This window comes from Plectropomus leopardus, chromosome 10 (assembly GCF_026936395.1).
Source record: "Plectropomus leopardus strain MGB_pleo_1.0 chromosome 10, ASM2693639v1, whole genome shotgun sequence".
NCBI lineage: Eukaryota > Metazoa > Chordata > Actinopteri > Perciformes > Serranidae > Plectropomus > Plectropomus leopardus.
The window spans coordinates 14,585,601-14,609,793 of NC_142185.1; the positions used below are offsets into that span (position 1 = coordinate 14,585,601).

The 24,193-nt window shown below is 38.5% G+C and overlaps 1 protein-coding gene and 1 long non-coding RNA gene across 2 annotated transcripts; one reads left to right on the top strand and one right to left on the bottom strand.

Moving 5' to 3' along the window:
- Positions 1-961: 961 nt before the first annotated feature.
- On the bottom strand, positions 962-13,285 carry chmp2ba (charged multivesicular body protein 2Ba). The gene is made up of 6 exons (XM_042495067.2): positions 13,073-13,285; positions 9,480-9,571; positions 6,043-6,237; positions 4,757-4,859; positions 4,318-4,424; positions 962-2,696 (listed from the first exon to the last, which is right to left on the bottom strand). Exons 1-6 carry the CDS (start codon positions 13,104-13,106, stop codon positions 2,583-2,585), a joined length of 645 nt encoding a protein of 214 aa, XP_042351001.1. The 5' UTR covers positions 13,107-13,285; the 3' UTR covers positions 962-2,582.
- On the top strand, positions 12,601-21,167 carry LOC148188493 (uncharacterized). The gene is made up of 3 exons (XR_015777619.1): positions 12,601-12,804; positions 15,778-15,941; positions 16,029-21,167. It is a non-coding gene; the product is annotated as an uncharacterized LOC148188493 (long non-coding RNA).
- The last annotated feature ends 3,026 nt before the right edge of the window (positions 21,168-24,193 follow it).

Here is a 24,193-nt window from a genome sequence, read left to right on the forward strand (position 1 = left end):
TCAAAAAAAAAAGAAAAGGAAATACATCTGAATATCTAAATAATATAAAATTGGGAAATGGTCTGTAGAAATGTGAATAATTTGTAGTTAGTCCAGTAGAGGTCCAGTGTGTAGGATCTTGGAGTTATATTGGCAGTTGGTTACTTTGTTTACTTTATTTATCTATTTAGTTCATATCCTGTTTTACTTTAAAAGTCAAGTTCCTCATGGGTCATGTCTTAAGTTACTTCCTGTCTGTTTCCCGCCTGTTTTCTCTCACACCTGTCTTTTGTCACTCATCTTCCTACACACCTGTTCTGTTTTAGTCTTGTTTTCTCCACACGTGTGTTCCCTGCCACACCCCCGGTGTTAGTCAATCCCTGTTTCCCCTCTCTTGCCTGTGTCCACCTTCCACAGCTGTATCTTGTTCTTGTGATTAGTTCCCAGCGTGTATATATACCCGAGCGTCTTTCTTTGTTCCTCGTCAGTCTGTGTTCACCACTGTGTTTTGTGGTGTTGTCTTTATGTTTTTCACCATGTTCTTGACACCCCTGAATTCTTCTCAGTGTGTTTGGAGATTTTTTTTCAGTTACATAAAAGTCTGCTTTTGTTTAAATCCACCTACCTACCAGTTCTGCAGTTGGGTCCACATTGTGAACTTCCATAAAATGCTTCCGCCTTTATGCATCTGCCTCCGTAGTTTGCAGCCCCTCCGTGTGTGTCCTAAACACAAGGGTTTTTTTTTTCACATGAAACTGTTTTAGTCAGTGTTTTTACCAGTTTAAAATCCACTGGTCCATTTGTTTTGGAGAGGAGGAGACCTCTGTGGATAATCGGCTCTTGGTAAATGAATGAACACTGAAGGAATCCTAATGGGAGAAGTTTCAGCTAGTTGCAATCTGCAATCCTCTCTGTTAGACAAATCCCCCTAAATCTTACACACTGTTCCTTAAAAGGGAGACACATTAGAGGCTCACAAAGCTGTACCTGAAGAAACTTTATTCATTATAAAAGCCATAACCCTTTACAGAGTCAATTTACAATGACTAAATAAAAGAGGAGTATACATACACCTTTTGAAAAGTGTGAAAATTTCCTAACCATGGGACTGCACTCAATGTCGAAATCTGTATAAACAGTTTCTGCTCACAATCACAACAGACTTTTAAAAGGTAGAGGAAAGGGTGGCTTATGAAAATTCAATGGATTGTGTGTTGTCCATGTCAGATACATGCAAGAATGAAAACATTCTCAGTTTGTTTTGGCAATGGGAATAAACATGGGAACAAAAGGCCAGAGAGAGAATGACAAGACTTAATATGACTTCATATGTCCCTGTCACTCTCATGAAGCTAGCTTCAGCTCTGAAGAAGAGAAAACATCTCCTGGATCACAGTGTCATTTAAGCAAACACTTCCATTATTTTGTTGCTGTAGTGTGTGTGTGTATGTGAGAGAGGCAGCTTAAAATAACATGACAGTAACTGCACAGCAGCTGAAAGAGAGGAGGGACTGCAGGACCAGTGCCATCCTACAATCACTGTAAAACCCATATCCAATATAAGATCAGAAACCAAGAATCCAAAACAAAAATCACACATTTAATTACTCAGTAGCATCAAATAATTGACTGAAAACTCTTTGATATGCCAGTCCAACATTAGTCCTAATTTGTTTAATTACATTTTCTCCCAATCTGTGCACCATCACATCTTCGGTGGTGCAAACTGAATGCTTACCCTCGGATAGACCCATCTCATCATCTCATGCTGAAGTAAATGAAGTTACACATTTAACATGCGTGTTTGAGTTAAATCATTGTAACTATCGTACCTTAAGATTTTAAAAACATGATAATTAATTAGCTCATTGACCACTTTCGTCATATGTATGTAAATAGTGATCAGTCGTTGTATGTTAAAGTAACTGTGTGCCATTTCTGACACTTCAGGATGTTTTTCCCACATAACTATTAAAAACATGCACATGGAGTAGAGGATTGTGCCTCAGAGGGAGCGAATCACGTAAACGTTGTAAGTAGGAAAAATACAACTTCCATCTGGTTACCGACAACCCCTAAGCTCTTTTTAATTACCATGTTTTACTCATTAGAGCTCGCTGGAAAAAAAGACCATCCATCTTCCCCCAGCCAAAAGCTGACAGATCATATGAGTAACTCCAGTAAGGCCAAAACATCAGATGGGAAAAAGCCATGATCTCGTATACTGTAGCCCTTATAAAGACTGAGATGGGTGGTAAACAACAGCGTAGGTGGTTCAGAACTCTTTAGGTCAAACATTTGTTATTCAGGCTGCAGACTCTCCAGAGTCATGATAAATATTATTTTCCCATAAATAGATCAGATGTTCTGCCCCAATGACCTGTAAGGCAACCTGTCAAAGACAGTGTATCTGCGTGATGGTATGCATATCTGCCTGCAGGCCTTTGAATGTCTTAATGTGTGTGTGTTTGTGTGATGGTGTGCACCCGTTGTTACACCTGTAGTATTTCAACAATGACAAATCCAATGTGTCTAAGAGTCTGTATCAATTAGTATTAATGTTGCACAGGTGTATAATGTGAACATTAATACAGAGAAGACAATTAGTCCACTCCCAGAGCTCGGAGCTGTTTCTCGATCTCGTCGTCGGTGATGGTCGCCTGCTTGGAGGAGGCAGCGCCAGGGAGGCTCTTTCCTGCAGCTGGAGCTCTCCCCATCTGGAAACACACATGGGCAGAAAAATCCCATTAGCAGGCATACTCAATTCAAACTTTGCACAAACACACACACACACACAATGACAAAGCTTGGTGCTTGTTGTAAGATTGGCTGCTGCAAACAGCTGCCCATTGTTGCTCCATGACCAAATGTAAAAAAAACAAAACTGTGTTCAAATATTACCACATTACTGTCAGTAAATCTGAAACATTAACTTTACATAATTCATACTGCAGAAAGACATTATGATGTCTCTTTGATTACTTTAATCTCTTCCTTAAAATGTATGGCTTCCCAAGTCTGTCCCAATCTTTCTTAAAGAAGCTGTATCCAATGTTCAGAGCATTAGTGTTGTCACTGTACAAGAATTTCTAAATTTTTAGAAATACAACAGCCAGAAAAAAAATGATATTCAGTTCCATTTCCAATACCACTGGGGAAATTTGCCATTAAGGGCATACATTTTTTATTAAAATATAAATATAACAAGGCTATAACATGCCAGCAACAGGTTTTCTTTTCTGGGTTAGTGGCAGAAATCAGCACCTGCACACACAGTCATGCCACACAAGTCTAATGAAGACAATGTTTCCATCCTACTTGAATCTTCGTCAGGTCAAAATGTTTGTAAGGTTGAAACCACACCTATATTTATAAATAATGCACGCCAGTAGGCTGACAAGCTCCATGGTGTCAGAGGTGGTAAACCATCTAAACCACTCAGGCTGGTAAAACAAACCGGTGATACAAGTGTTACAACAATCACTCACCTCCAAAAGGCATGATTAAATGATGTGAATCTCAAACTATTATTAAATCATCTTTGTCTTAGCTGAAACCCAGAGGCTTTTTTGAGCTTTTGTTATTTGACATGCTTAAAACAATTATACATTGAAAGATAATTCCACTAAATGACAAAAAAACAACAACAAAAAAAAACCTAATTTCCCCTTATTTACTCAAATTGGCTTCTCCCAAACGACCATAGTTTATGAGTGGTGTAACTTCCTCTCAGCTTTAGGGTTGATTGAAAAAGCTTTTATTGTTTTGCTTTCCGAAGAAAAATGCACAATGTGAAAGCATTCAGAGAATTCTCTGCTTTGTCTTTTTTGTGATTGAGCAGGAAATAATTACCCCCCTAGTTTTGCAGGTTTTTATGTATCTTGCCTTGTTGTTCTCTGCAGCTGTGGCCTTGTTTATAGGACAATTTGTGGCTTTGTACATTGTGTTATGAGAGGTAATAACTCATGAAGCCCCCAAGGGGGAGCCACACACACAGCAGATGGGAAGCCTGGCAGTTCAGCAGACTACAGTACATAAGAGCTGGAAGAGCTGAAGGCTAGCCCCACCATGTGGCAGCTGGAGTACATTTTAACAGTCAAGCAAAAGCCATGTGGAACACTTATTGTTCAGTTCATATTGCTGGGGGATGATTTTCATGAGTAAAATGTGCTGTAACACCTTTGTTATTCATTTTTACACAAACAGGGCTAACATTTAGATTAAAAAAAATAATTAAAAATCGGCATCTCCCCATCGGCTGAATGTGTTTTCCAGCAGACGGTAGTATAAAGTTAATGTAGGTGTGATACATAAAGTCAGTTGCTTTGAATTTCTCACCTTTCCGGAGATCTCAATGCCAATCTCATCAAGAACCTGGTTGACAATGTCCTGAGATTCCTCTTCATCCCCAGACCCGTCGAAGATCTCATCTAAAGTGTCGTTGACTGGACAGATAGTGAGACAGGGAGGGAAGAGATACGGACAGACAGGTCAGTTGAATCAAACACATTGATTTTCAGTCACAGTTTGGACTTTGGAGTGACGTAACAAAACAGTCTTCATTTAATCTCGTATGTATGTGTGGATGCTTGTGTGCTGAAATGTCAAAACCTCTCTTTATATCGTTGCCAAAACCATACTTTTATTTCCCTACAACACACGTCACTCACACACGTTAATCTGTACACTGTTCACATGGATCCTGACAATCTGGTTTTGGCAAGCCTGTAAATACCAGAGCTCTTTGTGTGTGCGTGTTTGTATTATGAGTCCTTACTCATGTCCTCAGTCATGTCCATCTTCATGTTCTCCTTCTGGAAGTCCTGCATGGTCTTCAGGGTCTTCTGTGGATCCATCTTTTTATTCACTGCTTGCATTGTCTGTACACCGTAATAAAAGAAAAGTTAGAGAATTAGTCTTGAGGGTTTTAAGCTGGTGCTGTAGAGAAGTAGCATGTCATTAAGAGCTGCTCTTAAGTAAAGAAACAAAGCGGCAGTAAAGGGATATAGCAAGACCTTCACACTGGACTTTGTTAGGAAATTCCTGTGTACATTTTTTAACAACTTTCTTTTTCAGCATAGGAGGCTGGTGAGATATTTAAGTTAAGCTGAAATTTAATTTTGATTGAGCATATGCTCGTCATATAGAGGACCTTTATTCTTACAGAAAACACTCTCAGTAATTTACCTTTTATAATACAATCAAGGCAGGTTCCCAAGAAGCAAACTGCAAGTGCTTTCTGCACTTATTACCAATCAGGAAAAGAATTTAAAATAATTGCTTTATGCATCTCCTTCCTCTCTGTGAAAGATCAGCATAATCCTGGCTTACTGTCACAGCTGAGCCTGACACAACAGATACTTTTTACTTTTCTTTGGCATTCTCTTCTACCACTGAACAACTCAAACCCCAACATAATGAGAGAAAAGTGCTACGCTATTAATGAAATACCTGAATGAAAGCTGAAATCTGTGTGTGTGCATCTGTGTATAAACAAACTTTGTGTATGTCTGACATCAAAGAGTTAACACATGTTCTCTCTGTCTGAAACAGCTACACTCACCTCATCACACTCCATTAATCTGAAGCCTAATTATTTTTGACCTGTGTATGTTAGCAAAGTCTGACTCTGCACAGTACATCGCTCCTGGACAATTATCACGTCTCACACTTCATTAACAATTATGCTACCAGACTTGGTTTTAAACATGAACAGATCCCGCATTAATACTTTAATTACAACGCTAAAATATTAATGTGCGTAAACGCTGAAACTAGTTCATATGCAAAACAGAAATACACTTAACTTTTATAACAGTCAGTTGAATGTAGTGGATATCAAATGTCTCAATATTTATGTATTTGCTTGTTTATTTGACATGGACATACAGTAACATTGGTGCCATAACATTCAGACATGCTCAAGTCCCAGATGCACTGCTTTGAGTCTTTATAGCAAAATGCTAATTTGCAGCACCTGTCCATGGAAATAGCAAAAGTGTTTTGTATTTTAAAACTGAACCTCAGGCCAGCTGAATTGAAGGACGGAGTCCAGGATCTTACCTTGGCTGTAGAGGACATGGCGCCCGCCATCTTCATTTGTGAGTTCATGACCCTCGTCTGCGTAGCCATGGACGTGACCTTGGAGCTGACTGCATATGTGCGATCTCTCTGCTTCCTCACATGGAGCAACTGCTTGGCAAGAATCTTACACGCCTCCTTGTTTCCACTCTTAGCCATTTTCTTGATTTCAGCCTCCTGGGGGGGGGGTAATGTGTCAGTTTCAGTGTATGCAATGTCAGTGGGCAAATGTAGTAAAGTAGTGTGAGAATGCACAAATAAAATTGTAAGACTGGAGTCCATGTTCCATATAACAGAATATTATATTACTGTTTTGACTGAAAAGTTTCAGCTATATTGACAGATATATTGTAGATATCTGTTAAAAACCAACTGAAGTTACAGAGAGCCATTGTGTCTCCTGATTTTTTTTTGCTTAAGTAAGTCATCTACCTAACAGTGCAAATAAGAATTATATTTAGAGATAATGATCCTGTGCTTAAACATAAAAATTCCACAAAAAAATAAAGAGTTTAAGGGTGCCTGAATTACAGATTAGTTGTTAAGTTGCAGCTGCCTCACACAACAGATCGTTTCTCTACAAAGTTATGTTTTGTAAACTTGAAAAGTCAGTGAGCGCCAACAATTTTCCATCTGTTTTTGCAATATGACACGCTCAACCATGTCAAAAGCCATGTTAAAAATATTATATGCACTGTTTACACATTAAAATGTTTAAAAATTACTGGGCCAATATCATATTACGTTGTGTACTTCCCAGACGTTTACAGAGAAATCTGTCATTTTAGTCAAGGACACAGTTTATGTCACTGGGTCGCCGTTACCTGTGTGTGGCGTCATATTCTCTTTGGGCGTCTGTCAGAGTTGTGGTTGTCTGCCATAAGCTGTCATAAATCAACTTCTTAACCAGTTTTAAGTCACAGTTTTACAATAGACTTTTAGCACTTATCGTTGTTAACTATATGTCTTAACCAGATGAAGGATTTTAAGTCATCCGACGACTCAAACTTAAATTTTCAGAGAACCAATATGAACAAATGTTAGCAGCAGGTCGGCTCCAGCGCTGCCATGCCGAACAGCATCGGAGAAACATGGAATTTTAACGTGAAACTGCATTATTCAGTGTTTTTACTGGTTTAAATCACTGGGACAGATTGTTTTGGAGATGAGGAAACCTCTACAAAATAATTTGCTCCTGGTATAAACCTCCTGAAGGTCGAGATCCAAATTTATGAGAACAAAGATGACCACGCATTAGCAAGAGCTGGGCTAGCAGCCCCTCCACCACAAGCTGAACAGTGTTGAGGAAACACTGATTTTCAATGTGAAACTGTTGTGTTTTTACTGATTTTAATCACTTATCCTGTGTTTTTGGGAGTAGAAGAGACACTGAAGGAACCCTGACTGCAATGACTGCATTGTTCTGTCTTTTATTAATGTCTTTGACTGAATGCTATTTTTGATATACGATGTCCATTACTTGTTTTTGACAAGTGAAGTGACATTCATGACTGAAAGATCAGGAGAGCTTCTGTAGATTATATTATGTAACCATTATTTTTTATATAACTTTGCTATGCTTCTACTAATCTTATAACCTGCGAAGTGCCACCTGATTTCCTCCCAGTGTACAATATAACGGACAATACACGCACAAACAAGTACTTGTGCATACATACACACACTATGCATTGATAAACAAACAGAAATATATCTACAATGCTCCCAAGAGACCAGTGTGTTTGCAAATATAGATCTCTCGATCAGCACGAACATACCGGCAAGCCAATACGCTTTTAGCTTTGGTAAATATCTGAAAATACACTGATGCCCACAGGAATCCTGTGCGTGGGCATGAGTGTTTGTGAGCCTCCCAAGAGACAGGAGTGGAGCTGCAGGTTACAGTGTGCTAGCCAGGCCTCTCAGCACTGCTACAGTGCGTACAACAGCCCCAGCATGTGTTGTTTATTTCTTGTGTGTGAGCTAAAAGCATCTTCAGGAAGCAACAATCAGTTATTAATGTTTGATGAAGCAATAGACATTCCCCACTCAACTCAGTGTCTCTCTGTTATGCTCTCACACACAGAACAGGCGCATTAGGTACTGTCTGTCTCTGCTTTATTGAGCAGAAAAAAATTCAAATTAATGCCATGGAGAAAAAAATGTGGAGCTGCGTGAGGAAAAAAAAGCACACAGTGACAATAATAATGTCAACTGCACTGTCATCTGAAAAGATATGAAGGCTTAAACAAGAAAAAGGTACGGATGAGAGCAGTGGGACTTCTGCTGATGTGAGGCTTGTAATGTCTTATTTACTGGCCTGTCAGAGGAAGAGGGAGGGGGATGAAGGGGTGTGATGGATAGACTGTGCTCTCATAGATGTGAGGAAGTTCTGCACACAAATATGAGGCTGTAATACTTTGCCTGGTGGGGAGCTGGAAATCTTAACATGTAAACCTGGGACAAAGATTTTTCTGAACAACAGATGGACAATGTGTTGCAGCAACAGCAGCTTTTTGACACATGCTGCTACAACGTTTTTAAAAAAAACAGCTTGTGATTTACATTTGTGACTGACATTTTTGTGTCAGGAAGCCAAATTGCATACAATTTAATATGTTTTGTGCATGGTATACATTTTATACAAATTTAACAGAAAAAAATAAAGAAAAACAAAGATACTTTCATTAACCCCCTTTACTTTTTAGTCCTATAAACTACATGGAAAAGTAACAACTTGACTGAAAATGTACTTTCATTTTTGGAGGATCGCCTCTGCTCTCTGCATATGAATGTGTGTGCTTACACTTACATTTGAAGCGTGCATGGTGGTGGTGGGTGTGGGGGTGGGGGGGGTCATGATTGTGCTAAACTGCTAATGTGGGTCATTTCCATTTCTTAGCGAATGTATCTTTTATTCAAAACTCGCAACAAAGCTTTAAAAAAAACTAGACTAATTAGCGGAAAGAATTAATGAGGAATAAAAATCTGGCTCCCCAGGGAGGTAATTATGTCCTGTATGATATTTACTTAATACAACAGAGGCGAGAGGACACAGCCGGCTCCTTTCATCTTTCACAGAGGGGAAATGTTGTGTGTGTCTGTGAACATAGCCTTAACATGTAACTGTGTGTGTGTGTGTGTGTGTGTGTGTAAGAGAGAAAGTAGTCTGACTTGCCTAAAGCAAAGTCACCACATCAGATCAGTCTTATCTATTCATTTAGTCCCTTTAGCCAATAAGGCTCAATCCCAGATTGTAGGAAGTCAATGTAAAATGCATCTCTAGCTATGTGTTGGGAGACTAGGGGGGTTAATAAAGCATTGATGCAATATGTAGAAAGCTATGAAAAATGCCTCCTGAAAAGATAATTGTGTTCCCCTGACTCTTTGTGTGTGTGTTCGTGTGTGTGTGGTCCTACCAATTGTTTCTCTTGTTTCTCCAGTGCATTTCTGTCCCTTGCGATCCCTCTCTGTGTGGAACGCAGCTCCCTAGATTGTTCCTTGATTATGTCTTTGGAGAGAAACAGAAATCAGAATCAGAATCAGCTTTATTACCATGCAGGCTTTAATTTACAAGGAATTAGCTGTGGTTTTTGGTGCACGCCAGTACGTTAAACATACAATAAACATTAAACATCAACATTAAATTAAAAAAATGGAAATGGAATGGATTAAATGGAAAAAGAAATAAAGCAAAGCACTGCAACACTCAAGAACATACATAGAAAATGGAAAAGTTACAATCAAAGATACAACAAGGATACTTCCAAAAAGCACTATGAAATATTAAAAATGTACCATATAGGTGTTACGTAATGAGAGAGTTGTACAGTTTGGCAGGATATGCCGTAATATTTATCAGGAAGAATATTAGAAAGGAAAGGTCAGGTTATACTTTGTATAAGCAACAATAACTAAACATTTACAACACCCAAGTCCCTTTTTCAGATACTAAAATTAAAAAAAAAACGAAATTTCTGTGATATGTATGACTTTGCATCAACTGTCGATCAACAGTCAAGTCAAGCTAAAACACTCTGGCTTTCTGTGACCCTTCCAAAAAATATTTAAAAAATTAAATACAGCTATGTGTAATGTGCAGTGGTGATAAGAAAACTCCAGTCTTAAAATTTGGCATCACTCACGCTTAGCCGACATAATCAGAAGCGGACAGCTGAACTGAAAGAATGCCGAGTACAATCTTATTTTCTTCTTCTGTGTGGTTTAATTATGCCCCACCCTCTACAATTTCATCTTTTTTTCATTGCAGTTTAGGGCTGGGGGATATGGAGATACTCAGATGTCACAATATTATCGACCAAATGAATTGACCAGTTCATATCGATATTGCAGCAGTTTTGCAGGGTTGCACATTGAGACTTGCCTCATTACTAATTATCAGTAATGTAGACATAATGACTAATTTGAAAGGCAAATAATATAACAGCTATAACAGTCTGGGAAATTCAGAAAATAATATCACTTTACTGTAATGCAGTCTTAAAAAAAACACACAAAAAAAAGTAAAAAACAACACTTAGAATATTACGATACTCAAAATCCACAATGATATCTGGTCTCATGTTGCAATATCAGTGATGATATATTGCCCAGCACTACTGCAGTAAAGACAGGGCAGGGTCTAGGTCAGCTGCACAGCATTGGAAGACATCTAAAACATCTATTCAGTGGCTTACTCGTGAGCGGTGATGTTTGAGTGTGTGCTCACATGCACGCGAAATACCACAGCGTAATAAGGAGCACACTGACAATGCATACCAACACTGCCAACTGTGGACGAGCTTGGACAGCTCTCACATCAATACTGAGTCAGCTCTAAACCACCCACACAACACAGAGTGGCATCATGTGAGATTATGTATGACCCTGAAGTCACATATTCATCCATGACTTCTGAGAGAGGGAAAACCCCAGCACTGAGCAATGTCACACTCACACACTCTTAGGACCTCCACAGAGAAAATAAATGCAGGTGCAGTTGTGGCACTTGCTTTTTACACTCTATAGTAACCGGTGAACTGTTATGTGGGGAAAAAAGTAAAGATTTGAAATGTATCTAAAATCAACTGCTTTATGAAAGAAATCAGAGTTAGCATACTTCTGATGTGCTTTTTGATGTTGCAGTATGGAATACAATACATGCATCTTTAAAAACACTGAAAAACAAATATTTAAGCATTAAATAAAGTAAAAATCCAGGATAAATATGCTCCCAAAAACCAAAGGAAAGGGGGAAATAAAGGAAGAAATCTTCAAAAAGAGTAAAAGAGGAAGAATCCCTCCTCCTTCAGGATGAACACATTTCAATAGATGAGTGCAGAATTACACAATAATAAATAGGTTTAGACATTATAATAGTAAAAATGATATGAAAAGCTGGAAAATACATCTCTAAACAATAGATTCAGCTCTACGTTCATAAATTATTGTATAAGAAAACATCACTTAAAAAAAAGAAAAAAAAACTGCCTTAAATTGCTTCTCCTTTCTGAAAAGTTCAGCAATCATGACCTTGGTGAAGACACGTCAGTGCGTTGGACCACTTGTAGGAACTACACAAGTATACGTATAAGGTGACGTGCCGCCAACGTCTCAAAGTGGGAGGGATATCGTCCTACAAATATGTGTGATCTTACCCCCCCTCCTCAATTCGCCAAATAACCATAGACTACTTCAGCCATCCTACCCTGGGCAACAACGAAAAAACTGTGCCCAGAGAGCGAGAGATGGGATATTTTAAGAATATGAGATGGAGACTGTGAAAGGTCACGGCTGGGAAGATCTGATGAGGGCTTGGCGTGGAGTGGAGGTAACACAGGGCACAGTGAGTACAGTATGCAGATGATCGGTATGGGTGAAACTGGAGTGACAATGATGGGAGGAGTAGGAGGGCGGTGCTGTGAAAAGACTTGCCTTAACCAACAGAGCCTATGTTTGAACATGCAGATAATATATTAGATATTTTTAAAAAAAAATTTTTTTTTTTAATTTTTTTTTTTACATTTTTTTTTTTTTAAATTATTTGAATAAGGTTGAGGTCCAGAGGAGTTCAAGTGTAATATGTCTTAACCTCTAGAAATCCTGTCCTTGGAGTCATTATAATCAGTATTTGAAATAGAGTAATTGATTCATTAAATTTGATAAAAGACAGGCTGGTTTTCCATTCTGACCTTGTGAGGCGTATTACCTAGCCTGGAGACAAATGCTGAAATATTTAGATTAAAAGGTTGTTCAGGATTTTGACATTACTTTATTACACACTAAAATTACAACTATTAAGACAGTGTGATATGACAAATTTCAGCAATCTTTATTTCACATTACAGAATTATATTTTACAGTTTGTAATGAAATAATTATTATATTGTCTTAGCACAGAAAGGCAGTTACTGAAGAGTCTATGTCTCAAACCCAAATTGACAATAATGTAGCTGTCAGAAAATATAAAAGAAGGAACTGAGGCATAAATTTGAATAAATAAATATCAATGATCGAGAATGAAAGTTAAAGCAAATATAACATCTGCCAATATCTATTTGACGTCAACGTTTTGGCACACATTTTATGATAGTTATGTTTCCGGTTTATGTCTAGTCCATGGAAAACAATGACTTCACATTAACCTTAGCTCTAGTCTGCCAATACCTTCTTCTTACATTGACCTAACGTCAACAGATAGCTAACGATGAGACCACCGAGCGGAAACTAACCTAAACGCCTCTTGTAAGTGTAATAAGTCTTGTGACAACATATTGTTTTTCACAGTTACATTATAATAGCCTTTATGCTACAAATAGCATGGTCCTCTAAGCTGCATTAAGTTTAGCAGCGCTTCAGTCAATAGTGTGACTGGTGACTCAGCTAGAGCCAGAACAGGTTTAACAAGTTGGCATTAAAATGGTGATCGCTAATTTAGGAAGGGAACAACACAGCAGCCTGTACAGCCGGGCTAAAAACAAGTTAGCTAGCTTTACACACGGAGCAAACTTACCGTCGACAGTCTTCTTCTTGAAAAGGGAGGCCATGTCGCTGCTTTGTGTCAACTTAAATATCAAAAACAAATCCTGTACTGTTAGACTGTGCGATTGTTATCGTCAGTGCCGCCGTTTACCCGTCGCACCGGGGCGGTGGGTCAGTTTAGCAGCCTCGGTTTCCTGGTTGACTTTCTGTTGTTGGAGTTCCTCCCTCAGCTGACTGACTCAACGGCTCCACGTGACGTCACGGCGGGACTCTCTTGCTGCCTTCAGTTTTAGCTCGTAAAATATTCCATCGTATTATGAAAAGTGCTTCTCACTCGTCAAAACAATGCTCATTACTCTAAAAAATGTCTATATGGTGTTGTCATCAGTCTGTTTAGCTGTAAGCCTTATGAATGTCCTAAATACATAAGAATTTCACCCGTATGTGCATGTTTGGACGCTGTTTAAATTCTGACAGTGGTAGCTTCACTGTGAAAGGGGCATAGACACAGAGCTGAAATATTCCATGCAGTAACTGAAGGCAACATAAAGGCAGAGGGACTGATAATAAACTGCTCATTGGCAACAAAGACATTGCTGATAAGGCAAGCCAATGAAATCATATGGAGTTTGAATGGATTTTACTTTTTCCACATTTACAGGATGTTTAATCCAACTGATGTCTTAATTAACTCTTCTTTTCTTTCAGTCTTTTAAGTATGTTTTTGCATGTAGTGTGTACATGCAGTCTACATCTGGGCATGTTATCAGTATATTATATGGTGGTGAATGAAGTACCTGAAAGCCATACTGGAGTAAAAGTATTTATGTTACCAGAAAATGATTTTGGTATAAATCAACTATGAGAATATTACTTGAGTTCAAGTCTTAAAGTATCTAGTTATTTATTTTCAAAATTAATTTTATTATATTACATGAAATTAAGTATTAAAAGTAAAAGTACAAGTAAATTCTGTAAAATATAAAAGCAAGTGGTCAGAATTTTGAGAATTATGACGTTAATTTATTTGTTACATACACCACCTTAAAAATGGAGCGGAACATAACTCTTGAGGGGAAAAAGTACATCTTATTTTTATAACTTAAAGGATTTAAAAAACTAAATCCAGTTTTCCCCTTCCTACCATTCCTTCAATCACCCCCTCTCGCTTCCTTTTCTATTTTGTAGTAATTAACTAAAGTGCTCAGGGTAAATGTAATAGAGTAAACATTGTATTTAGGAAATGTAGTGGAGTAAAAAAATAATCCCAAAAAATACTAATGCATTCTAAGTATTTTTACTTTATTACATTACACCACTGATACTATACACCAGTCATAGCATGCAAATATGTAAACTGTTGTACGCAAACAACACACAGAGGGAGTTCCTGTCTATAAAACAAACCCCATGGCTCCTCACAGCACCATAAATTCTGTTCTTCTCAATTTCCTTCCTCATCTCTTCATCCCAAGAGGCAAGGGTTTCCATGCACTCCAGCATATATTCATATATTCCTATTGTCTTATTTCATGATGCTGAGAGCAACTTTATGTGCGTTGGTGGGACTCTTGAACCATAACCAACTCAATTTGGTGCATATGTGTGCCTGTGCTGGAGGTGGCGGCGGGAGGTGGCACAGAAGACACAAGGTGGGGAGGGGGGTCTCACCCCAGAAATAGTGAGAGATGCCAAGTTATGGCTCAAGCAGAGGAGAGAGGGGTGACTTTGAGAAGGAGGGGAGGAGGATGGGTAGCCCTTAGCTCTTTTCTCTATCTCCAAGGAGGTGTGTGTGAGTGCGTGCACTTGCCTGTGTGCATCAGCATGTCGTCCTGAGGCGTTGTTCTTGTTAAGGTTATTAGGGAAGATGTTTGGCGCTAATCAGTGGAGGACTACAGGGACCCCCACTAAACGGCCTCATCATCAGAGGGCCCCAGTGGTGATAAATCTAGCCCCCAGCACCCAGAGGGCCTGCAGGTACCAAGCCTGTATCTGTCGCTGGCTACAAGGTAGCAATGATGTAAATCAATGAATGGTGGTCACATTTGGGACTTTTGTGATAGGCATTTATATTTGTCAAAACATGTCCTCTTTACAGATAGTAAAAACTTGTGCAACCTATAATGTGTTAATAGGTGCAATTAAGGAAAGGTATGAATTAAAATAATAATTAACCCTTTGAAACCTAGATAGACATCAGTTTTCTTGTGCTGATTTCAGACACCTTTCACAAGCTGTTTGACCCTTTGAAAACTGAGCAAACCAGCTTGATTCCTTTTGAACACATGGGAAAGCATTGAACATCTTGAAAAGAAATGTCCCAAAAATAAGAAGAAATTGCAAGAAGGGAAGCATTACAATATAATCCAAAAAAATGGGGAAAAAATGTCCAGAAAATATATTTATTCATAATTCTAACAACTTTATATTTAGACTTATGTTACAAAAAAAAAAAAATAAATACAGAGTGTAGTTTGTTCATCTTTTTTTTTGTTGTTGTTGCTTAATTTTTTGCTCATGTCTTGTTAAGTAGTGTCTTGCCTTCCCCATATGTTTTTGAATGAAATCCAAACAATTTGCTCAGGTTTCAAAGGGGTCAAACAACAAATAAATAAAATATAATGCCTCTCTTTTCTTTTTCATTTTCACTGTGTTTCATCATCACTTTCTCCCCTTTTTTCTCCACTTTCTTTAACTATCCCTCTCATTCTCCTCCTCCTCTTTTCTGTAATCTAGCCCGGGGCAAGCAGACATGTACTGTAAAGGCACTTACTACAGAGTGTATGGACACACACACACACACACACACTGCAGAGGGAGACGTTCATGTGTGAAATGAGATCTGTGCACAATCAGTGGGAGTCGCAGCCATAAAGCACATCAGGCTTTTCGGCTTTAAGGTATCATTGAACAAATCGCAAAAATCCTTTCACTTGATGACTGTGGAGTTATTCTTGTAACATCTTTGTTTTTTGTCCTCTTCACAGATTAGTCCATGCTTGGACATCCAAAGATGAAGTGCTGAAACCATAGACTGTATATAAAGTTGGACAACGAGTCTCGCTTTCCCCTGCTTTGTTTAAGTGAAGCCAAAATATCATAGATATGGCCTCTGCCATCTTGCTCAGGTGATGTCATTCAGAGTCAGAGTAGCAATTGCTGCGGTGGAGTTCCTGCCAAATCCATCGTCTGACCAATCGCAAGCAGCACCATTGAACGCGAGCACAAGGACTGGCACACACAGCTGTCAGTCATGGTGTAAAATTCCTGTTTCTTAGAATTAAAACTCTTTAAAACCAAACTTTTCAGAAAAGCGAACACTTGAACAAACATCAGGGTGATGAGAACTACCTTAAATGAGTTTTTAATTTGGCCTATGTCCCATGAACATAACATGAAGGGGGTGGGCTTTATGACTGGTACTGCAGCCAGCCACCAGGGGTCGATCGGGATGTTTTGGCTTCATTTTTTGGGGTGCTGTCATGTCGTCCATCATTATATACAATCTATGGTTAAAACATACATGAGCTGACTGATATTTTACACTCAAAATTCCTATCTCATTCCTGACAACAGCACGTAAATGGCAAGTGTTCTGTGTTTCTGATCACCTTTAATTCATTAACTTTAATGTACTGTAATATAAACAGAATTTACAGTAACAGCAAAACTCTCGCTTGAACTTTTGCTCTCTTTTACTTTACTTTGACTTGAGAAACTGCAAAATGTCTTACCAGAAATCAGATTCAACAACTTCATATTCATCAGAGACAGATCATTCTGACTTGATGTCTCATTTTTACAGTAACAGATGGCCAGTATCTCCCCTATATGTCAACAAAACCACAGATCCCATTATTTTTTTTCTATTTTGTCATTTGCAATAGAATTTCAACAAAGCTCCCTCGGGCCTCCTCAGGATGTATATCTCATTCCCCATATTTATCAGACGTAAATCCTGAATCCTAATAGGATATAAGATATGACTCGATGCTGCATTCTTCCCTAGGCCATTGACATGTAAGCAGACTGAAATATGTTTGTATGCAAACACAGAGAGACAAGGGGCTGTGATGGGAGGCACGGGATCTCAACAGTACTTCTCTCTGATAGATAGATACTTCACTGCTGCCCAGATGGAGAAAGAGATAGATAGATAGAAGGAGGCAGAGAGGACATAAAGAGTACCAAGGGGATTAAAGGAAGAGGAGAATAGAGGGCAAATTCACAGTGAGGAGACGAGGGATGAAGCAATGTAACAATCAAAGATAGCGGAAAAGTAGGGACAGGGGGAGAAGTTCCAGAAGTCTGGGAAGACTAGGTAAGCTTGACATAAACAAACTGATTCTGCTGCCATATAGGCTTTCACAGATATGTACGGTGGCCAACAGGAGCAACCGCACTGCAAATAGACAATGCACAAGCAAATTAAAAAACGTCATCAGTTGAAGAGACATACACAGCATTTGCTGCAAACGCCATACATTACAAAAACGTGCTGCAAATACCACCATACAACACATTATGAAAAAGCGTTAAAATATATCACAACACAATGGAAATGTTTACAGAGGACACTTAATAGTGTTACACACTACTTATATTACTGGCTATTTTATACAGTCTATGGTTACTGGCTAGTTGTCAGTGGTGTTGGAAAATGAGCAAAGATGTAAGATTCTATTTTTTTATTATTTGTTTATTTTTTTTTACTGCAGTCAAGCCAGCCTCCACGCTGAAAAAGATGGTCTAACTAGCCAACAACTTGTTTAGAGGTTTTGTATATTATAAGCATTACTGTAAGAATGCTTAACAGCTGACTTAAAAATAAAGACTCCCTTCCAGTGAATCATATTCATTCAACAAGCTGTATTATTATTTTAATATATGGTCTAATATTACCCACTTTTCTTATATTATTTGTCTTAATGTGTTTTTGTGTTGTGGGATTTGCAGCACGTTCTCCAAATGCTGCGCATGTGTCTTCTGTTTTCTTAATTTGCTTGTGTTTTGTCTTTTTGCAGCGCAGTTGCCCCTATCAGCCACAATGTTATACAGATATGTGATGTTCATTGGGCCTTTATTAGGGGAATACTTCATCCACAAAATGTCTGTGTTACCCAGAATTAATGAAGTGAATTTTGTTTTTCTTGTATTCTTCAAGTGAGCAAAGAATAAATGGCAAATATTGCTGATTAACTTGGGGACCTCATTAAACAACAGCAAAACTATATCAAAACAACCGTTTCTCACGCAACTCAATAGCTCAGGTATCATCTATTCAGTCATATGTTCAGAATATCCCAAATACGTCACATTGCCTGGCCTAGCCTTCAGCTCTCCCTGACCACAACTAATCTTGAAACAATGCTTTTACTTGTAATCTTTAATTTGTAAGTCAATTAGTATTAGTCAATTAATCAACAGTTTTCACTGTTTTCAATCTCTTGTTCACTTGAGACATACATGAGCAGCACAACAGTAAGTCCAGTTAGTCACCTTAATGATGACACCAGGAGGTCGCTGCACAACTTGTAATTTTTACACTTCTTTTGCACAAATTACAAAAGAGAGAACTTGTTAGTTAGTGAGTGTCAGAGATTCTGGTGTATGGATTTTGTTAGCTTTGAACAGTTGCAGGCCGGTTGTTTCCCTGTTTTCAGTCTTGATTCTAAGCTTAGCCAACAGGCTACTGGTTGTACCTTCAAATTTCATATACAAACCTAAAAGTGGTTTTGATCTTCTCATTTTACTGTGTGCAAGAAAGTAAATGAGTTTATTCCCCAAAATGCCATAAGTGTAATAAGATAGGTGGTTATCAGGTTCATCCACATTTAACATGATACAATTTCGATCCACAAGAAAATATCTCTAACATGGCATTTTGATCAGTTTCCAAAGTGTGTAAGTAGTGGAGAGGATTTGGGACATATGGAAGACGGCAGGTAGCTGAGGGAATGGGTCAAGACAGAGTGTTGGTAGGAAGCGGGAAGACGGGGTGATAGCAGCGGGGAAGGAGGGGGGCAGGGAGTTTGAGATGGTCTAATAAATCGAGTGAGTGACTCCACTCATCTATGCCCGTGGGACAAATCTAGTAGCGCTCACCGGCGCAGTGCAGTATCAGGGAATAATGGGTAATGAGGGATTATTCTCCCCTGTAGTGTTTGCTCATCATCATTGCCACTCACAACCTCCCAAGCCTCCCACGAAGCGCGCGCGCACACGCACACACACACACACACAAAAAACACACAGCAGATTTTGCATGTGGATGCAGGTGTTGACTATAAATATGAACAAGTGCAGACACACATATGCACACATCTTGCAGACATGTTGTTGATTTTGTGAGTAAGGTCAAACAGCAAAGTATTATTGTTTAAATCAGCTGCTGGCGCCAATTTTAGATGTCACACTCAGGGAGGCACGCACACGTGCACATGGTTCAATGACACCCTCTTGTACCCACAGGTCCTTTTTGCCTGAGGAGGCCAATCTGTCTGGGGGTAGATCCTACATGCATCAAACCAGAACCCTCCTTTGCCCCTTTTTTTCTCTCTATCTCCTTTCCCTTTCCAGTCTGTGGTCCTCCTCGCCCCGGGGCCAGGCTGTGACCACAAGAAGTAGGCTGGTGGTCCCAGCAGGGGCTGAGGCACAGACACACCATTAGCATGAGGGAATTAGAGTTATTACGACTGGAAGGGCAACAGAGGACGAGTACTTCACTCTGCAGAGGAGGTTGGGGAAGTTGTGTAAGGAAGAAAACAAAGTGGGAAGCTTTATTAATTAGATAGCTGAGAAACATGTCTCCAAAATTTAGTACATAGATTTATTCATTGTGGTCCTGATTCTGAATGTCATGTTCTAAGAGGCTAGAATGTTGTGTTTTAAAGGAGATGTATGTGACATTCAGAGCTTTTATATGCCAGCAAATATCTATTTACTAATATCTGGCTACTGAGTAACAGCAGCCAGAGCAGAGAATTAAGTCATGCTCCCTATATGTGTAATGTGCTAATTAGCTTCTCTGTTTTTTGTTGTGGCAGACAGCCCAGCCACACATGCATGTTAGTGCATGTGAGCCCCTGTGTGTGTTTATCCAGCCTGTTCTCATTCCAAATTCCAAAAGGCACCTTTCTGAAGTGCATGGAACACCACCTGATGGCATCAGGTGAGAACACAGCAGGACAGAACCAGTCGTGGGTTTATTGTACACTGCATCCGCCAAATACATGCACAGGTGGCGTCACTTGAGAACACGGCCAGATGGAACCTGTTGTATTCACATGAAACAAGTCAGAATGACTTCAGGTTTAAACTCTAACAGTAACAACGTAATATAAAGATTGTGTGGGCACTTATAGAGCAGATGGGGAGGTGGATTGGTCTCACAAACCTGGACTTAGACCTGGACTTAGAGAGTCCGATGTACACTAACAATCCAAGCTGTTGTTGCATGTGTCGTTGTTGCCTAAACACAACCACGTGCCACGTCATCCCACCATGTGCATTTGTTGACATCGTGGTATTCCGTAGTGTAAACAACAAATGCTGGAGGATACCTAACTCGTCATATGTAGATGCAGATGTCAACAGACAAAGCTGCAACATGTGATGAGTTTGGATAAGATCGGTTGTTAAATCCCACTGGCGAGCTCATTGCTGCCGCTCTGCATTGTGCTCATGAAGCAGCTACCACTGATAATGCAATCCTGACCAGTTCAAAACAGCATTGCCCCAGAAGTGTCATGTTCCTCCCCATGCATGTTAACATTGTTAGCTCTGTCAGCACTTTTGCTGTTGTTAGTACTGTTTGTGTTGTTCGCACAATTATATACTCGACCAAGGCTCAGCCACCTCCAAGTTGAAAGCCATGTACAAGCAATCCTGACTCAGAATCGTAGATATGCTCTGAATGTTGCATACAGCTTCATTAATCAATCATTAATGAATATATTGTTTTGTCACATTTTAGATAATTTGTCTGTGTAATTTGTCATGACAGGTGGAAAGGGGAGCTCATCAATTAGGAATCATCAAGCTTGAAGAGCAGAAAATCACCTTCAGCTATATGCCAACATTTTTGACTGTTGACGTTTTTTGTAATAAACAATTAAATGTTAAAATAAAAAGGGTCTTCTTATTCTTCTTGAAAACACACTGAAGATGTTCCACATACACACAGACACACAGACACATACTAGCCTACTTTGAGATTGATTTATACAGTCTTGGGTGACACAAAATTAAAACCCTCAGTCATTTTCCATTATTTGTTGCCCTTAATAAATGGCTAAGTTTGTGATAATATGAGCCCAAACAGTGAAAATGCAACATTTTATTGTAAGAAAAAGCTGATAAGGCTGAAACAGAAGGGTCTTGCAATAGATCTGAGTTAGTTTTTACAGCAAGTTCCTCAATTTAAGTCTTATCTCTTCATTTAACAGTGGTCGTGTCCCACATTTCTGCTCCAGGTTCCAGCATATAGGAAACTTTCTGTGTCTCCAATTATTCCTTTTTGTTTTTCATTTGTGCTGTGTCTTACCTCTGCAGCAGAGCATATTAGCCTGTTATTGTCACAGTTAATATGAATCGAATCTATATTCTTCCCCAAGGCAGTGTTTAAACAAGACATCAAAATGTAGCTCCAAAAAGTAATAGAGCAAAATGGTATGGAAAGGAACCTGTACGCATAATTTTATGCAGCGTGTGAAGCCAAATATCCTGCCTATACAGTATATTATTCCAATTAGCTGCAGATTTTCAGATTTAACACTTAAATCCATGTCCAGCTTTTGTTTAAATGGAAATTTCCTCCCAGTTTGAGCCTGCAAGGGGACACACATCTACCAAGTGGATTGCTCCTCCGTCAATATGACCCTGTCTTTGAGTCTCCATCATCTCATTAACTTCTGGGGGGCAGCCTGGGCAGTGTCCTTTATCTATATACAGGCAGAATATGAGTTGGAACTGGAGGATGGTCTAAGTAATTATCTGCTTTTAAAGCAAGGTCAGCATGGTGACTCTGAGGGAACCAAGTATCCACTGGACACTCACAAGAGACAGTCTGGGCGCAGGCCGTCAGACACACAAGCATGCTGTGAAGGAACTACTTTCCTTTGTCTAGTCTTTGCAATTAAAACCTCCATTTATAAAAACGTACAATAATGGCAAGAGCAATTAAAACTGAATATGTAAGATCACAGAGATAATGAAAAGGCAAAAGCGTGGCGCTTTTGTTTGACAAAAACAAAAAAAACGCTTGTAACAGGTTTTTTTTTCTTTTGGTTTAACAAGGAAATTCCATTTCCATTAACTTACAAATGACTGTCTTTTGCTCATTAGAAAACATGCTGGTGCTACACTGCTAATGATCCCACCAAGTTGTTTTGTGTCTCATTTCATCTGAATTATACATCAAGACTCATGATCTAATTTTGAAGTAGAGGCAAATCTTGTTATATACATATAGTAAGTTGAGTTTTTTTGTGTGTGTGTGTGGGGGGTGTTTATGAATACAACAGTGAGTAAAAATTCTCTGATATTGCATCACTCCATGTACTAGTAGATGCACTAATGGTTCTTTAATTAGTCATTAATGTTTCCACTCCTCCCCCACTGCTCACACACACTATAACTGAATGAAATTATCCTCTGAATGTACATGTACACAAACAGCTAGTACGTATGAGTGAAATATTACAAGAGTTTGACCAGTGTGCCAGTTATTTGTTTGGGCAGATATTGTCTTTTTAGATATATTTTCCTTGACTTAATGTTTCTGAGGTCGATGACCATTAAATATCAAATGAGCAGTTGTACCCATGTATTACATTTTCATCAAAATGTTTTTCTTCTTCATTTGGAGATTTTGGATGGCTTTTATATCATGTTTCCTTTTGAAACTTGTGAGATTTTTGTTGTTGTTGTTGTTGTTTTAATTCAGATTTTTGCTCTGGAAAATCATGTAAAAAGTGCATATTTAATTCGATAATGATTTGAAAATACTTAATGTAAAGTAATAATATCAATAATAACAACAGCAACAACAACAACAACAATAACAATAATAATAATAATAATAATAATAATAATAATAATAATAATAATAATAATAATAATAATGTTTGTTATTTTACAATACATATCTTTTAGGATCGTTTTCTCAAAATTAGTTTTTTTCTCAGACTGGCCCAAAATCTACATTTCAGTAGGACCTACATTCAGCAAACTTTCCTGTATTCCTCTATATTTATTCCTATATAGCCTTTATTCTTAAGGGGTTTAAGAGGGGTCTGTTTATTTATCATTCAAAGCCTGATTTATAGAACATTTTATTCCTAATAAATGACAAAAAAAAGATTTTTCATGGCCGGTAACAGTACTTCCTGATTTATGAGTTATTGAAAGAGATATTTTAAATACCTTTGACTATGATATGTCAACAAAATGAAACAGGAATAGTAAACCTGGCTTTGTCCAATATTCAGATTTTTGTTCTGGAAATGTACACAAATTAGTGTATTATGAATTAGATAGACTTACAATGCATCATTTGGATATTTAAACATAAAAAATCAGGAAGCTTGTAATATGAAAAGTAATTCTCTTACTCAAAGTAAGTAATCAACTGGGAGTTTTCATGGTGGGATCTATTAGTTAAAAATTTGACCCTATCCTCCCCTGAAACTTTTCATCTGCAAGAATAAATATGATCAATTTGTGTTGACCTACAACATTGGTAGTAGCCTACGAGTATCAAAATGGGCAATGAGAGAACCTGCAGTCGTATATGCTATTCATTTGTTTGCCTACACAGGAGTCTTATCATCATCATCATCATTATCATCATCATCATCATCATCATCATCGTTGTTATAATCATCATCATCATCTTCAGGTCGTCTAGAGAGTCAGCTCAGGCAGGTGTGCGTTTCTACTGACTCTCCCCGGAGCTAAAGAATGATAGCAACCGCACTGCAAAACTCATGATGTTGCAGTCTGCTTAATGTGAGATACCATCATCAACAGCACTCAGCGTTATCTCACACCTGCCTCATCAGGAGTGCAGTGTAAGGTTGAATGATAATTTGGCAAGATGCTGCATTTTTTGCTGAAAAGGAGTTTGATTAAAAAAAGCATTGTTCTTTAT

Coding starts and splice junctions, on each gene's coding strand:
- chmp2ba (XM_042495067.2), bottom strand. CDS start 13,106: ATGGCCTCCCTTTTCAAGAAGAAGACTGTCGACG. Junction 6,238..9,479: donor AGAAACAAGAGAAACAATTG/GTAGGACCACAC, acceptor CCCCCCCCCCAG/GAGGCTGAAATCAAGAAAAT. Junction 2,697..4,317: donor GCATTGAGATCTCCGGAAAG/GTGAGAAATTCA, acceptor GTGTGTTTCCAG/ATGGGGAGAGCTCCAGCTGC.